The 17,736-nt window shown below is 38.2% G+C and overlaps 1 protein-coding gene across 2 annotated transcripts in view; it reads left to right on the forward strand.

Moving 5' to 3' along the window:
- Positions 1-6,091: 6,091 nt before the first annotated feature.
- The window catches only part of SLK (STE20 like kinase), a 59,398-nt gene continuing 47,753 nt past the window's right edge, over positions 6,092-17,736 (forward strand). For both annotated transcript variants that reach the window (XM_040254317.1, XM_040254319.1), the window contains exon 1: positions 6,092-6,773. In XM_040254317.1, the coding sequence (XP_040110251.1) occupies positions 6,624-6,773 (150 nt within the window). In that variant the 5' untranslated portion in view covers positions 6,092-6,623. The remainder of the gene's footprint in view (positions 6,774-17,736) is intronic.

Genomic DNA, 17,736 nt, shown 5'->3' on the forward strand with positions numbered 1-17,736 from the left:
TAAAGCCCACTTAATCATCGAGAACATAAGTTCCAAGAGGCTTCATATTTTTATTTTTTTATTATTATTATTTTTTAACTCTGTTTTGATTTCAACTGATTCCTCAGTCCCTAGGATACTGCTTGGAGTATAACAGAAAATTGAGACTATGTATTGGATGAAGGAGTGAATGAAAAATAGCAATTCTGAATAGGAATTTAAAGACTCAACTCTACATATGTTTATGCAGCTAAACCTTCAGTCACACATAATTTGTTCATTTTTGTTAGAGATGCCATTTTATGAAGTTTCCATGGATAAAAAGTCGAGAATATATATGCTTGTAATAAAAATCTATATTGGTTAATTTCTTCCTGTAGCAACAAAAAATATGGGTCATAAGAATAGAAAAAAATTATAATCACCCAGACAAACAGGCAGCATCTCATGAGAGTGTTAATGATTTACTGTAATGGGCCACAAAACGTGGTTTGTAATTGCTGTGATGGCTTTGTGAAACAGGAATTTGCAGTAACAAGGTATTCATTAGAACCTTGGGTGAGGCACTAGGTTCTAAAAGATAGAAGAGGAAGAGGAAGAAATATGAGATGGTAACAAGGGGTTGGTAAGTTATTTCTTTACAAGAAAAACCTAAAAATTTCTTTTGGAAGACAGCCACTGACATTATTCTGAAAACATACCTCCTTCCCTCCAGCATGTGACAGTGTGACGTCTTACTAGGTAAATTTCTTAAAGGTTATCCCAAGAAGAGTTTTCAGAGAAATTCTCAATGACTTTTGGCAGACATGCCCTTCTTTTTAAAATTCCTAACTGCATTGATTTACTCTTCAGTCAAAATTGTGTCAGAAAAATGGACACAGTTACTAGTATACAAGGCAACTGAAGTTAGGGGTTTCATGTAAACAGAATTTTATAGTTGAGAAGGCTCTTAAAGACCATATAATCATTCTGAAGAGGCAAACTATAATACTGCAAAATTTTGAATGCCTTGGGTGTTATCCTGCTTTCTGGGTCATTCTGAATTATTTTATCTCCTTGAAGCCACCTCTGTTAAAAGTGAAACTTGTATAATCCTCAGGGTGTAGAGTAGTGACTTGCCCAAAGAACTGGTTAATCACAGGAGAAGTATTTTTTTAAAATATATTTTATTTTTATTTATTTATTATTTATTTGGCTACACCGGGTCTTAGCTGGGACATGCAAAATCTTTAGTTGCGGCATGTGTGAACTGCCACTGAACCACCAGGGAATATTCCAGGACGAGTAATTTTGAGCCAGTCCTCAAAATAATCCCACCCAACATATTTCTTATGTAGCAAAGATAGAAGAAATGTAATACATAAAAGCACAAAGCAATAGATTAGCACAAATGCTTCTATAAACCTTACAGGCTTGATTGACTTCACAGGCTTTGTTGCCTGAATGATGTGGCTAGTTAACGTCTGAATGAAATAAATTTAATGTGGATCATTCAAATCCTTAAAGTTCAAAAGATATTACGGTGTCTTGATTTTTACATTGGAATTTGAATACCACTTGTAAAAGAAGTATGTCTGTATAGTGTTTTTTTTTTTTTAATTTCCTAAAGATCTGAATATGTTAGGACTTGTTACGCTGTGAAATGCTTATGATTCATTTCAGCAGAAGTGGCTAGGGATGAGGAAAGGGTGGGAGTGTAAGTGTAACAGTTCTGTATGACGCAGAAAGGGAGATGAAGGAGAAAGGAGGATATTTTTGGATTCCCTTTTTGAATAAAAAAATAGCTTAAATCAGGTAATTTGTTTACTTTTAAAACAGGAAAAAATGACCAAAAATCTGGTTTGGATTTTTGTGAATGACACACAAACTCTATTTCAGGAGAATAATTGTCATAACTGCAGTTTGCTTTCTTAAAATATCTGAAAAAATTCCTTCCTAAACTGTAACTCCACAAGGATAGAAAAACGTATTTATACCACAGGGTATTTGTACATGAAAGGTATTTGCTCCTTCCATGTAAATTCTACAGCAATATTTAAAGAACTTGGCAAATTTACCGTTAAATTAGAAAAAAGGAAGGGAAAAGGAATTGGCATGTAGTTTGCTTTCACTAGGTATAAAGTTCTTTTATTTTCATTCATTATTCAGCAAAAATATATAGAATATGACAGACACATTGGGCTAGATGCGGGGGTGTAAGGATGAGCAAGACACAGTCCCTGCCCTCCAAGTCTACTGGGAGAAACATACCCATCGCTTTAGAGATACATGCTCACACACACAAACACACATATCCCTACACACATATACACTCATACTCAAACATACCCAGCACCCATACACTTTCACACACTAATACACATTTATATGTAAAAATATTTATACACACACACACACACACACAGAGTTTGGGAGCTCACAAAGTGGAGACCATGAATAGAGGACGTTTTCAAGTTACAAAGGGAAGGAGAAAGAAATAGCAGAGACAACAATCCTGTGCGACAGCTGTTACAGAAGCTCAGTAAGGACGAGGACAGTCACAGTGGAGTTGTTAAACGCTAAGGAAGTGGTTTACTGAGATCTGCATTCAAGTTCGAGTCTTCCATTACTCCCTTTGAGGCCATGACCTTGCTATTTATATTTAATGCTGTCTCAGTTTTCCTCACTTTTACATGGGAGCTATCAGAGAACCTACCTCACAGGGTTGATACGAGGTTTAAATGAGATGATGCGCGTAAACCACACAGCACCGTGCCCAGCACGCAGTGAGCACTCCATTTATATTCAGTTTCTAATTTTCAGTGGTATCACTGCTGTTATCAGTGAAGATTAGTGATCTGGTAAATTGTGAAGATAGTTCTCCTCTTACCAATCTCTTACCAAGTGAGTGTTAGTGACAAAACATTGGGTATTAAATGAATATTATATATATATTTTTTTCCACGTGGTCACTGTTTAAGTTTAATTTTAAAAGGATTAAAAATTCAAGGGAGCCAAATTATTTTTCACAGATAACACAAACATCTAGATATTACGGGAATCCTAGTCATTACTGGGAAAATTGGAATCTGTCTAAATATCGTCTCACTTGGCATTATTAAATAATTTCTGTGGGTGTAGCTCCATGGAAAAGCTATAAAAGCTATTATTAACTCTCCATGATCATTTCACCAAAGTACGTTAGTGAGATTCTTGATCATCTCATTTATACCATAATGACAATGTCATTTGATATTATTCATTGATATGATAAAACAATTTATAAAATATGAGGTAAAAGTGGCCAGTATACATTTGCAAAGGTTACATCACCAAGAATCAGAGAAATGTCAATAAGAGATAATTTTGGACTACCTTGGCAAAGCTTAAAAAGATGGATTGGTGCTATTGAGAGTCTGGTGGAACTGACATTCTCATACATAGATTGTTAGTAGGAACAGAGAGCAGCACTCTACAATCTTTCTGGAGGCCAATTTGGCAACAGGTAAAAGCAATTTAAATTATGTTCTTTGAGTCAGCAGTTCCACTTCTTGAACTTTATCTTAAAGGAATATAATCAGACAAATACACAAAGATGCTTGTATATGCATGCTCACTGCAGTGCTGTTTATAATGACAAAAAACTGGAAACCACCTAAATGCCTGCCAGTGGAGAAATGCTTCAGTAAATGATGGTAGAGCTATATATACTGGGACTCTATGTCCCTATTAAAAAGGATTAGATATATCTATTTGTGCTGGCATAGAAAGATGTCCATGATCCATATCAGATGTCATTTTATATTAAAAATCATATGCACAGAAAAAAATTTGGTCATTTTTTTGGGTCATATATCTATAACTTTTTAAAAGTGGTTTTGTTTTGGTATAATTCCTTTCTCCAGGGGACCTTCCCAACCCAGGGATCAAACTTAGTTCTCCTGGATTGTAGGCAGATTCTTTACCATCTGAACCACCAGGGAACCCCCAAATTCATCCACTGTAAGTCTACAGTCCAATCATTCTTGGTAAATGCCTATAGTTTTGCAATCATTACCACAATCCAGTTTTAGAACCTTTTTATTACCACTCAAAGTTCCCTCCTGCTCATAAGGTTTTAACTCTTAACATGGTTAGGTTGGGGGTGAAGTTGGGTAGGGTGAAGGCAAGAGGGGAGAATTATAGACAGCTTCTTAGTTTATCATTTTTGCATCATTTGAATTATTTTACAAGAATATGCTATCTTTTAATTGAGAAAATGGTAAAGGTTTTTCTATTTTGAAAAGAACAAATAAAGGAAAGATATACCCTTGGACCCAAATCTACTTCTTATAATTTATCCTAAGGAAATAATCAACTATGTGGAAAAGAATCTGTGAACAAAGATATTTATCAATGTTTTATCTGAAACAGAGAAAAGTTGTTATGTAATCTATTAAATATCTCATGATGGAAGAAAACACTAATCACTGAAATATGAAGAGCACAAGTTTCAAATCTTTATAGGCAGTATAATTTTATCCATGTAAAAAAATTTAATGTGTGGCCAGAAAGTTCTGTTTGGAAATATGATGAAGTCTTGCCAATGGTTATCTCTAAATGGTAGAAGTATAACATTTTTTATTTTTTTGTGTATTTCTTCAATTCCCACAATGAGCACATACTATCTTTTCATGTAAGCCACCTACATAAATGATAGCAATTGAAAATAGATTAATTACGGCATTGTTTTCACAAGTGTTAATGCTTGTCAAAACACAAAAGTATATAGTTTAATTTTATTTATTCCTTATTACGACTTATTTTTTAGTTTTAATTTTTATTAAAATATAGTTGATTTACAATGTTATTTTCAGGTGTACAGTGAAGTGATTCAGGTATACGTATATATATTATGTATACATGTTCATTTTTATTCTTTTCCATTATAGGTGGTAAGACTATCAAAAAATACAGAGTCTTGAGAGACAAAATCACCATATCGCTCTTACTAGAAGCCGGGTTTTGTTATGTCACTTTGGGATTGGAAGGCAAAATGACTTGGTAGGGTTGCATAGCAATATGTCTTCTGCTCCAGAGAACGTTCGTTCATTCATTCATTCAAGAGATCGGCTTACCTATCATATGCCAGGAATGTTGGTACAGTACCTGGATATCGTGATGACTCATCAGCGACCGTCTTGAAAGCGCTCTCTTTCGAGGACGGGAAGGCACCATCTGACAGATCCTAGTCAGCGCCCACAGTAGGTGGCCTTCCACTAGTGCTGTAGAAGGGGGCAGGAGGCAGGTCAGGAAGTGCAGGCCTTAGCTAGCGGTTCAGATGGAGCCATGAAGGGTGACACCAGGATGACGGCTATGGAAGTGGCCAGAAGAAGACAGATGACCCTCAAAAGAAAGCCCTAGGCGTCACTTAAGAAGTGGGCTTAACTTTTACATATTTATGTCTATTTTACGTGCACATTTTTAACAACAGCAGGAATTGAAACTGAGCATTTACCAGCGCAGGCACAGTGCATAGGGATTTTTTCCATTGCCTTTAGTCCTCGCCACAATCCCCAGATCAGGACTTCAAGGACCTTGACTTCATCATGAAGAAACAGGCTCGGAGAGGTTACCCGCTCAACGTCAGACAGCTGATAAATTCTGGATCCAAAGCAAACAGTCATCGCATATTCTTCCCTCCCACTCTATTCTGGGGCTCGTTTGAGAGAGAAAAAGTCCAGATCGGGGCAGCCCAGCTTTCACTCTTTACACATTTTCCCAGATCCAGAATGGAGGCAATATCCACTAGCACAACCAAGAGGGTCGTGCGCAAAGGGCAACTCCGTCAAAGCCGTGGACTGACAAGGATTTGGGGCTTGGAGGGCAAACGCCGAGGAACCATCAACCCGCTAGCCGCTCTATAATCCACATCGCACCGGGAGCAGGGCGCCCGCAAGCCTCTTTGGGCAGCCAGCTTGCGGGACTCAACGCGCGTGCGCGGGGCCAGAGGTGCCGCCCCCGCGCGAGCGCGCGGAGAGCCGAGCGCGCGGCCGGGGGAGCTGGCGGGCGCGCTGCGGCGTCGGCGTCGGCGCGCGCTCCAAGCAGAGGCTGCGTGGGCTCGGGAGGGAGCGAGGCGGCGGCGGCTGCGCCCCAGAGCCCAGGGGACGCGCGGGCCTCGAGCCGCGGGAGCGGACTGCTGCAGAGGAGACCCGGGGTTTCCGGCCCGGGGCGGGAGAGCTCCGCCAGCCGACTGCTCGCCTCAGAGCCGCCAGCTGCGTCCCTAGCCCGGAGTAGCCGCCGCCCCTGGAGACTCGCTTTGACAAGGGCCTAACCGCCGCGGCTGCTGGCGTCCGGACCGCTCGGACCCGTCGGGCCGGGCCGGGTGGGGACGAGCGTCGGGGCAGGTGCCGCCCCACGAGGGCCGGCCAGGGGCCAGGCGTTTAGCCGTGCAGCTCGCGGGCCGGGCTCGGCGGCGGGGCCGCCCGCGCAGCGCCCCCACCCCGTGGGCCGGAGGGGGAGTCGCGCCCCGCCTTCCCCCGGGACCGCCTGGCCGGAGCGGCGGGAGCCCGAACTGCCGGCACCCGCCGCCGCCCGCCGGGCTCGCGCGGGAGAAGAGGGAGGAGAAACTTTGCCACTTATTGTTTTTGATCCTTAAGTGTGAGGAACTCTGTTGGGGAGGAAAAATGTCCTTCTTCAATTTCCGTAAGATCTTCAAGTTGGGGAGCGATAAGAAGAAGAAGCAGTACGAACATGTGAAGAGGGACCTGAACCCGGAGGAGTTTTGGGAAATTATAGGAGAACTGGGCGACGGAGCTTTTGGCAAAGTGTACAAGGTAAGAGGGAGAAAAGGGAAGTTACACTTGAGAGATCAAACAGCCAGTGGCCGGGAGTGGCACGAGGATTTCTTGCTCTCGCGTCCCGTTCCTGTCTTTGGGACCTTCTTTTGACTTCGTAAACGTACGTTGAAACTTTATTTAGGTTACCATCCGAGGAGTAGCTAAGACGTAGGGTTTAAGGTTGAACAAAATAGGGCCTGGATGTAGTTTAAAGAATGGTTGCCAAAGGGAGACAAGGGATACAGTCTACTCTGTTAAACGTTCAAGGAAATGAGGGTGTTCTTTCATTAAAAGGAGGGGTCTGGTTTGGCCCTGAAATGTTTTCATATTAGAAACTCATATTTTAAAGTGGATTTCTATTCTGTTAAGCTGTTTGCATTCATATATATGCTTATACTAAAATAGTTCCCTTTTGGGGTCCAGGGTATGTATGTGGTTGTATCTATAGCTTATACATAACCAGTCTCTTGGGATGAGAGCAAAGCAAATGCTACTTGCAGACTATTCTTGAGTTGGTTGCTTGACAGCATACTGTAAAATGGAATGTAATTTCTGATAGAATATTTCCAGAAGGAAACCTGCATTTGATACTAGTTTCTAAATATAATAAGCATTGACTAGAAATCCATTCCAGGGCCTAAGAAATTAAAAAACACACACCCCCCGATATATCTACACAAATATTTTTTATACCCAGATATTTGTTTCAGTAGAAGGAAGTTTGCTGTCTGAGGGCATTTGTGTTAAATGTTTACTATCCTGTAAGGAGTATATGAATGATGTCATTGGAATATTTTCATCTGAAGAGTGAGGTTTTTATGAGACAGTTTTTAAGGGGAAGGACCCACAGGGTTGCCTAGATGTGAAATATAAATAACTTATGTTTAACTTATTCGTAATTGGCCCCCGCAAAAGTCCTGGGAGACATGCAGGTCACCAGTATCTCCATTTCATAGATGAGGATGCTGAGACACAGAAAGTGTTCACATTCACACCAGTCACAGCCTAGATTTGAACTCAACCCTTCTGACCCTGTGTTTATGATTATTGCCTTTTTTTTTTTTTTTTTAACTTAAACCTCTGGTGGTAGAAGTGATAGCATTTTTCCTTCTTTCTAAGCACCATCCCACCCTGCCTTTGCGCTGGCTCCGACACATCTCAAAGTCCCGCCTGCTTAGTCTGAAATATCTACTCTTTTCTGTGTGCTTTCAAAACACATTGTTCACATTGCCCCTATGGCACTTGTCACATGTTAATGTGTTTATGTTATTATGATAAGACCAGGGGCCCAATTATGATATACATTTGGGTTAATTCTATTGCCTTAGCACATAGTGCATTTCTCTTTATATTTGTTGAAATGAAAGAATGTGTGTTACCTGCTTGTGAGTGCTGTTGATGCTCTTGTGTGCTGTGAAAGTTGACAGAGTAAACTTCAGTACCTAATGTGGAGGGTATGGATTTCAACAAGAGCTTACAGTATAGATGTGTGGTAGACAGGGCTTTTAGTGCAATGGGAAGATGCTTCTGGGAGTTAAGAATTGTGTTTTATTGCTGGTTGTCACAAATGAGCTTTGAGGTCTTAGACAGGACACTTAATGTCTCTGGACCTCCTTTTTCTTAGCTGGAAAATCATAGATTTCCCTAAATGTTTAGATTCCTTTACCCATTAATGTTGTGTCAGTGTACAGTTATCTAGGAAAGGCGTAATAAATCCTCAAGGCATCTGGGATCTGGAAGTTAGAAGGCAGTAGGTGATTATGGGCAGTTTTCATGGTATAAATGTTTTATTGAATAGAAACAGTGTAGCATTAAGATACTGGCTCTGGAGTTGGATTGTATCTTGGCTCCCTCCCTCAATAGCAACCTCTGACATTGGGTAAGTTACTTAATCATCCCATGTCTCGTTTTTCTCATCAGTAAAACCTACTCCTCAGTATGTGAGAATTAAAGGAAATAATAAATGTAAGACACGAAAAAGGGCTCAGGAAATGGCAGAAAATTACTGTTGTTATATTTAGAGCTTGAAAACGAAATATGGGATGGGACAGGAAAAGGGACCTAGGAAAATAGTAAAACCATTTTCTGGCACAGGCAGATTGTGTTGACATGCTAATACTCTGTGATTTAATTCTTTCATGACATTGCAAAGTGGATATGTCTTCCTATTGTGAGATACCTATTGAAAATTTTCTGAAAAATAAGAGCCTTACTCCATGTGGTTTAACACTGTAAGACTGTGTCAAGGATAATTTTTGTGGGCTTGGTATGTATTTTAGTGTGATATTTGAAGAATGGGAATTCTTTGCATCTTCTCTTTTTGTCTCACTATTTTATGCTTCCAAGGAGTAAGCTGTGAACTTTTTAAAACAGAAAATTTAAAATTTAAACTTATCTCACCTATTATGTCTTTTTCCTAACCTCTTTTCCTGTCCAAGATTCCCTAGAAAATTTAAATTTATAAACTTCCTTCCGTGTAGGAGGAAAAGCAATCAAACCTTAGAATAGTATGTATAGTGTGCAATAGAAAGCTGTTCCTGAAGTTGATTCCAACTATCATATGCTTATAACTGTTTACAAAGATTAATTTCTAAATAGGCAATTGTCTTGTATATTTAGTTTGTTTGAAACATTTTTTCATCATATAGTTGTATTCTTTCCACTTAGTCCTGCACCACATAGCTCTGTAACAGTTACTTTCTTGCTTGAAAGAGCTTCCTGATTTTAAATTTATTTTCTCTTTTTTTAATAGTATTATTTGACATATAAATGAAGATATGTAATATCCCTCACTTTTTTTTTTATGTTTGGATTTCTGTTGCTTTTAACAGAAAAAAAGGAATGCCTTAAAATGATCTGTTGAATTGAAGCGGGGTTACTGACTTGGGCTGGATGAAAAGTGATTCATTTTATGACCCTGATGGGCATGGGCCTTTTTAAAAAATAGTGAAACATATAATCAGTATATTGAAAAGTGCAACACATAGATGTACATTTAGCAAAGAATAATGAAGTGAACTCAATATTAACAACCATCAGAGTAAAGGAATTCTGCCAGTATTCTAGAATCCTTTTCACCTCCTTTCTGAATTGATTCTGCTCTCGCACTAAAGGAAGCCACTATCCTGTCTGTAAGTTATTCATTTCTTTGCTCTCCATAAGGAGTTTACTGTCTAGCAGTGTATAACTAAGCATCATAACTTTAGTTTTGTGTGTACTGAGTGCATTTTGTGTCTTACCTCTTTCAGCTTTAGGTTTGTGAGATTTGCCTTTGTTATCACTAGAGTTGTAGTTAATTTTAATTGTTCCATAGAAATCCAATATATGATTATATCACCAGTTATTTACCGTTGTCCTGTTGGATATATCAGTTGTTTTCAGTTTTGGGCTTTTAAACTGGTGCATGTATGCATGAATTTCCCTAAGACTTAACTTAGAAGTAGAATTGCTAGGTTATAGGGTAGTGTATCTTTAATTTTACTAGACTATACCAGTTTACACTCCCACCAGCATCCTATGAGAATTGTCCTTACTCTGCATTCTCTCCACCATTTGATATTGTTGGAATTTTTAAGTTTTGACAATCTGATGTTTTATTTTTCATTGTGGTTTTAATTCATCTTTTCTCTGACTGCTAATAAGTGTTTCTTTTCGTAGGATTGTTAGTAACTTGGATTTCTTTTGTGTTCAGTGTCTTGTTCATGTTCCTCTTGGATGTCTTTTTCTTGTTTATTTGTTGTGTGTTCTGGATTTTAGCCATTTGCTGGTTATGGCTATTGCAAATACATTCTTCTTCTGTGCCCATCTTTTCATTTTCTTTATGGTGTCTTTTTATGAACAAGAAATTCTTGATTTTAACATACTTCATTTTGTCTGTTTTTTTTCTTTTTCAGTTAATGCTTTCTGTATTGTATTTGAGAAATTCTTTCCTGGGGCACCCTTGCAGTTGTTGGATGAGATGCTGCCTGATTCATGAATCACTTAATAAAGCCAGTTTGATTTTTGATTTAAAAAAAAAGGCGAGAAAAGTTTTCCTAACCTTAGATCACGGAGATAAACCGCTATCTTATCTTCTAAGAGCTTTTATGATTTTGCCTTTAACATTTATGTCTACAACCCACTTGGTGAAGATTTTTGCAAATAGTATGAGGTCGGGGGTCCAATTTCCTGGTCTTCTATAGTGGGCACACAGTTGTCCCAACATGGCTCATCACTGGGGGAACTGTTCCTCACTGCTCTGCAGCTTGTGTCTGTTTCTGGGGTTTCTAGTCTCTTCATTGATCAGTGTGTCTATTCCTTTATCAGTTTTCCACTGTCTTAATTAGGAAAGCATCAAAACAGATCTCTGCTAGAGAAAGACTTCCTTTTCTTCTTCTTCAGCAACGTCTAGTGTATTCTTGGACGTTAGGGCTTTCATGTACATTTTAGAATTAGCCCCACTGAGTTACACAAAGGGCTTCCCATGTGGCTCAGTGGTAAAGAATCCTCCTGCCAGTGCAGGAGACACAGGAGATGTGAGTTTGATCCCTGGGTCGGGAAGACCCCCTGGAGAAGGAAATGGCAACCCACTCCAGCATTCTTGCCTGGGAAATCCTGTGGACAGATGAGCCTGATGAGCTACAGTCCGTGGGGTCGCAAAGAGTCAGACACGACTAAGTGACAGAGCCTGCACACACACATGCACGAGTTACACAGAAAACCTGTTGTGCTTTTTTGAAGGAGTTTTATTGAATTTATAGATTAACTTTGTAAAAAATAACATCTCCATAATACTTGGTCTTTCCATCTATGCATCTGTTTTATTTCTAGATCTTTTTAAAAAATGTCTGTCAATAATAAATCATAATTTTTCGCCTCTAGAATCTTAGGAGCTCAGACTACTTCGGGAGTGTCTTAAATGCTTTGTTTTTGCCATTGGAATTTCCTCCTTGTTTTGGTTATGTACATCCTTCAGTAGTCTTCTGAGAAAGGATACATGGAAGGTTTTTTTTTTTTTTAAGACTACGCCTATCTGAATATGTCTTTATTGTAACGTCACATTTGATGTATAGTTTGGTTGTAAGATTCTAGTTCAAAAGTACATTTTTGTTAGGATTTTAGACTTTTCCATTCATTGCTTTTTGTCTTCAAGTGTTGCTCTTGAAAGTCCGTTGCCATTTTGTTTTCTGGTCCCTTGTGATCTTTTTCTCTTGATAGCTATTAGAATTTACATTTTATCCTCTGTGCATGGTAATGTACTTTGATATAGGTTTTTTTTTTTTCTTCCTTTCATTTTGCTGGGCTCTTGGTTAGTCTTTTCAGTTCAGAGACTCATGTTCTTCAGCTCTGTGACATTTTCTTGTTCTTTTTATTTGACATCTCCCTGCTTACCTAGTTAAATGGCTCTTGTTGTGGTCTTAGGATTCAAGTAAAAGAGTTAAATGGACACTTAATTCTTTTACTTGACCTCTCTCTGGAGCATTTGAGACCCTTGACCATCATTTCCTTTAAAAAGCTGGCTTTTAGGTCACCATAGTCCTGATTTTTCTTGTACCTCTGTGTCTACTCTTCAGATGTTTTTGCTGGCTCTTCTTGCTCTTCCTGACTTTCAGTGTTGGGGTTCCACAGGGCTGGATATAGGCCCTCATCTTTTCTTTTGAGAGCCCATCTTCTCCCGTGGCTTCAGTTACCATCTACATGCAATTTTCGTCTCTATCCCGAGATCTCCTTTCTGAACTCTGGATCCACCCATCCAGCTATCTATTAGAGCTTTCCACTTGAATGTCTCACTGCTGCTGCTGCTGCTGAGTTGTGTCAGTCGTGTCCGACTCTGTGAGACCCCATAGACAGTAGCCCACCAGGCTCCCCTGTCCCTGGGATTCTCCAGGCAAGGACACTGGAGTGGGTTGCCATTTCCTTCTCCAATGCATTAAAGTGAAAAGTGAAAGCGAAGTCTCTCAGTTGTGTCCGACTCCTAGCGACCCCATGGACTGCAGCCTCCCAGGCTCCTCCGTCCATGGGATTCTCCAGGCAAGAGTACTGGAGTGGGTTGCCATTGCCTTCTCCGTGAATGTCTCACAGATTCCTTAAACAGCAAGTAAAAAACATGAATTAATCGAATTCCTGATGTCAGTCCCAAATTTGCTTCTCCTGTGTTCCTCATTCAGTAATTGATATCTCCATCTACCAGTTGCATAGACCAGGGACCTGGAAGTCATTCTTAACATCTTCTACTTCTTACCCACCAGACCCGATCAATCACCAAGCCTGTTAATTTTACCTATAAATATTTCTTGAATCTGTCTCCTCCTTTCTTTCTATATTGTTGAAATACTAGTCATAATTGCCATTAGCTCTTACCTAGACTACTGCAGCATTTTGGTGTATTTTGGGGCTTCATATAAATGTAATCATACGTGTGTTTTGTGTCTGGAATGTTTTATTCAACATTATGAGTAAGAATTTGTCTCTAGTTGTATGTAGTAGTCCTCTCATCTTTTTTGTTCATTTGTTCTCTAGTATTGCAATATATGAAATATTAAAATTTATCCATTCTACTTTTGGTGGACTTTTGGATTATTTCCACTTTTTGTATATTAAGAATAAGACTTGTGAATATTGTTATACATGTTGATGTACATTTACATTCATTTCTACTGTATATGTACCTGGGAATGGATTTTCTAGGTTATCGGCTACGTGTGTTTTAAGATTCAGAAGATACTGCCAGTCTTCTAAAGTGGTTGTACCAATTTACACCTCCCATCAGTAGGGGATGGCAGTTTTCTGAATTGTTCTATATCCTCAGCAACACTTGCTATTATTATTAATACTGTTATTAATATTGTTTGTTAGCCATTGTGGTGAGTGAGAAGTGGTTTTATTTACATTTTCCCGATGACTGAAAAAATTGAGTACCTTTTTATGCCTGTTGAGTATTTGAGTATTTTTTCCAGTGAATTTTCCTATTTGTTGCTGATTAAAAAAAAAACTTTATCAATGTATATAAAACACAGAATTCACCCATTCTATGTATATAATTTGGTGAGTTTTAATAAATTAGTACAGTTGTGCAACCATGACTGTAATCTAGCTTTAGAATCCTCTTATGACCACCTGAAGCTCTCTTGTGCCCATTTACAGGTAATTCCTGTTCCCACTGGGGTTTTGTTTCTATGATTACTAATGGGATTGAGTTTCTTTTATATACTTATTGGCCGTTTGGGTTTCTTCTTCTCTGAAGTGCTTATGTTAAAGTCTTTTGGGTTCCTTTTCTCGTTGGTTTATGGGAGCCTGTGTTTTCCTGATACTAATCCTCTCAAGGTATATGTGGTGCACCTTCTTTTCTCTTGCTTTATAGTGTGTCTTTTGTTTCTCCTTATGATGTCCTTCTTTATATAGATGTTTCAGATTTTAGCGTAGTTCAGTATATTAGCTTTTTATACATAGTTGGTGCTTTTGTCTTTAAAAATTTCCTTACCCAAAGTGATGAAGTTGTCCTTCTGTGTTACATTCTTAAAGTTTTATGGTGTTGTCTTCTGTATTAGGTCTATAATTAAACTGATGTTGGTTCTTATCTGTAGTATGAAATAGGGACTCCAGTTTCATTTTTTCTATGTAGATACCTAGTTGTCTCAACAACATTTACTGAAAAGATCACCCTTTCCATACTGCTTTTCAGTGCCTCCAGCATATGACAAATGTCCATATACTCATGATATATCTCTCTGACATTCCTTATTTCTTTAGGATAAATTCTTAGAATTGTTAGGGCAAAATACATGATCATTTATTAATGTTTACTGTGAAATTAACTCTAGAAATGTATAAACTTACCTTGAAATTAATTTTTATTTATGCAAAGAATTTCTATTGATAAGGAATATTAACTTATTAGGGATAAAGTTAGTCTCTTTGGCCATCACTCTGTTGTTTCTTCTCTTCTCTCTGTAAATGTAACTATTTGGTTTCTGTATCAACTATCATGGTTCTTTCTTTCTTTCTTTCTTTTTTCCTTCTGGCCCTGCTGCACAACTTGCAGGATCTGTTTCCTGACCAGGGACTGAATCCAGGCCATGGCAGTGAAAGTCACCACCAGGGAACTCCCCATCATCAGTTTCACGTATATGTTCCTTGATATTTTTCTGTATATTTAACATACATGTACATGGGTTATGCCTGTTTAAACAACCTAACAACGGTCTATTTCTGTGCCTTTTTGTTCCTTGACCTTTTTCAAGGTTAGTTTTTATCCTTTTAAAAAATATTGCTTTTTCGATAGACAAAAAGAGTATCTGTTTATTTCATTTTCCATATCTTTGATTTCTAAAGATAGCGCCATTTTAAAAATAATTGAATTATCCATATTCTGATGAGCTGTTTGTTTTCTTGTTGATCTGAAAGTACTTTTTATGTACTGTGAAAATGAGCACTTTATCGTAATGGTGTATTTATTTTAGTTAAATTAGTTTATGTTGCTTTTTTGATATAAAGACATAGTGTTCTTTATTTTACAAAATCTGTCAGTGTGTTTCTTTGCCTTTTTTCTTCTTCACTTTCATGCTTAGAAAAACTTTCCCTACCCAGGAATTAGATATGTATTTATCTATATTTTCTTCTTGACTTTTAATAATATATTAAGAATTTTAATTTTAATTCTTCTGGAATATAATTTTTTTCTGTGGATTGACATGAAGCTCTATTCTTGACAACAAGCTCAACCCTTGTTGTTTAGTCACTAAGTTGTGTATGATTCTTTTGCAACCCCGTGGATTGTAGCCCACCAGGTTCCTCTGTCCATTGCATTTTCCAGGCAAGAATATTGGAGTGGATGGCCATTCCCTTCTCCAGGTTGTCTTCCCAACCCAGGGTTCGAACTTGCGTCTCCTGCATTGGCAGGCGGATTCTTTACCACTGAACCACCAGGGAAGGCCCTGTTCGACCCAAAAGAAAAACCCCTAAAATATGTTTTATCTGTTTCTAAAAATTTAAATACTATTCTGAAAATATTGCAGAGTATAAAGAAGACTATATAAAAATAATACCTTTTAGGTTATATCTGTTAGTTAACCTGTTAACAAAAATTCAAGGGGATACTAATGTGGTTAGAAGCTTGAACAGTACAAAAATGATAAAATTGAAAAAACGTTTCCGACCAGTCCTTTTCCCCAAAGTCAGTCACTGTAACAATATCTGTGTGTCTTTTCGGATAAAATTTTATGCCTGTTTGAGCATATGGATGAATGCTTGTTTGTAAAACTGAAAATATATTTACACACACACACACACATGTATATACAGGTGAACTTAACTGCATATCAAACTGATAACATAGTCATACTGGAAAAGTGCTTGAAATAATTTTTGAGTAGAGTACTCTGACTAGTGGGATATATTTACTTATTTATTTTAAAATTTATTTTATTTGGAGGCTAATTACTTTACAGTATTGTGGTGGTTTTGTCATACATTGACATGAATCAGCTATGGGTGTACATGTTTTCCCCATCCTGAACCCCCCTCCCACCTCCCTCCCCATCCCGGCCCTCTGGGTCAAGACTAGTGGGATATATTTAAAGGATAAAAAGAATAGTAAAGAATGCTTGAACTTGATTAAATAGGTTTATTACTAGTAGTGATATTGATGCTATAATTCTGAAAATACTTTATGTATACTATAGGATAGAACAAATTAGTTAATATAGTTAATATAGTTTTGTTTTAAAAACTAGGGTTATAACTGAGAGAAAGGGGTTAAAAGCTTGAAATGTAAGGAAGAACCCTGTGATGATTTTTGAACTAGAGGTTTTAGTTTGAACTTATAACACATTCACTTGTATGCACATGTACACACACACAATCAGTTCAGTTCAGTTGCTCAGTCGTGTCCGACTCTTTGCAACCCCACGAACCGCAGCTCCCCAGGCCTTCCTTGTCCATCACCAGCTCCCGGAGTCCACCCAAACCCATGAACACCAGGACCCAGAACATCTTTTAGGATGGACTGGTTGGACTTCCTTGCAGTCCAAGGGACTCTCAAGAGTCTTCTCCAACACCACAGTTCAAAAGCATCAATTCTTCTGCACTCAGCTTTCTTTATAGTCCAACTCTCACATCCATACCTGACTACTGGAAAAACCATAGCCTTGACTAGGTGGACCTTTGTTGGCAAAATAATGTCTCTGCTTTATAATATGCTGTCTAGGTTGGTCATAACTTTCCTTCCAAGGAGCAAACGTCTTTTAATTTCATGGCTGCAGTACATATATACATATTCCTATTTTCTACCGACAAAGGCCTAGAAATGATGATAATTAATACTCCTACCTCTTGGTTTCTAAATACCATTCCCCATTAAAACTAACCAGGACTCATTGAAATGTCTGATCCAGGTCTAAACTAGAGAAGTACAGAAGTGATAAATTGAAAAGTAAAATCCTCTCCACTCCTTGTTTTTTCCCAGAGGAGCCTGGGATATATTGTACGAGAAAGCTCAAGGATATAAGCTTTATGCTCATATGCTCAAAAATCAAAGAATATGGTCAAAAATTAATGGGGACATGCCAAGGAATACAGGTTAGTTTGAACTACAAAAATATCAACCACAAAATAGTAACCTGCTAGAGGAATGCTAACTAGTTGATACATAAAGATTGACATAATTCAGAAAAACTCGTGCAACCATACAATAGTAATTCAGGCAAAAATTATTGATGGATATTAAAATCATTGTGTGAAAGAGTGTGGAGGAACAGGGTTTCACCCCATAAGTATCATAATACCACCCCATATAACGCACCTTTACAGCAGAGAGAGGTGATGGATACCATCTTAAGTGATCAAACCTAGGGTTAATCAACAGTAGTAAGATAAGCTGTGTTTTCTGGTGCTACTCATTGGGAACTGTATGATCACCTAATGTTGTGGTTTTTTTTTATCAAAGATATTTAACCTGAATCTAATAATGAAGAAACAGACAAAT

This window comes from Oryx dammah, unplaced genomic scaffold (genome assembly GCF_014754425.2).
Source record: "Oryx dammah isolate SB20612 unplaced genomic scaffold, SCBI_Odam_1.1 HiC_scaffold_14, whole genome shotgun sequence".
NCBI classification, from domain to species: domain Eukaryota; kingdom Metazoa; phylum Chordata; class Mammalia; order Artiodactyla; family Bovidae; genus Oryx; species Oryx dammah.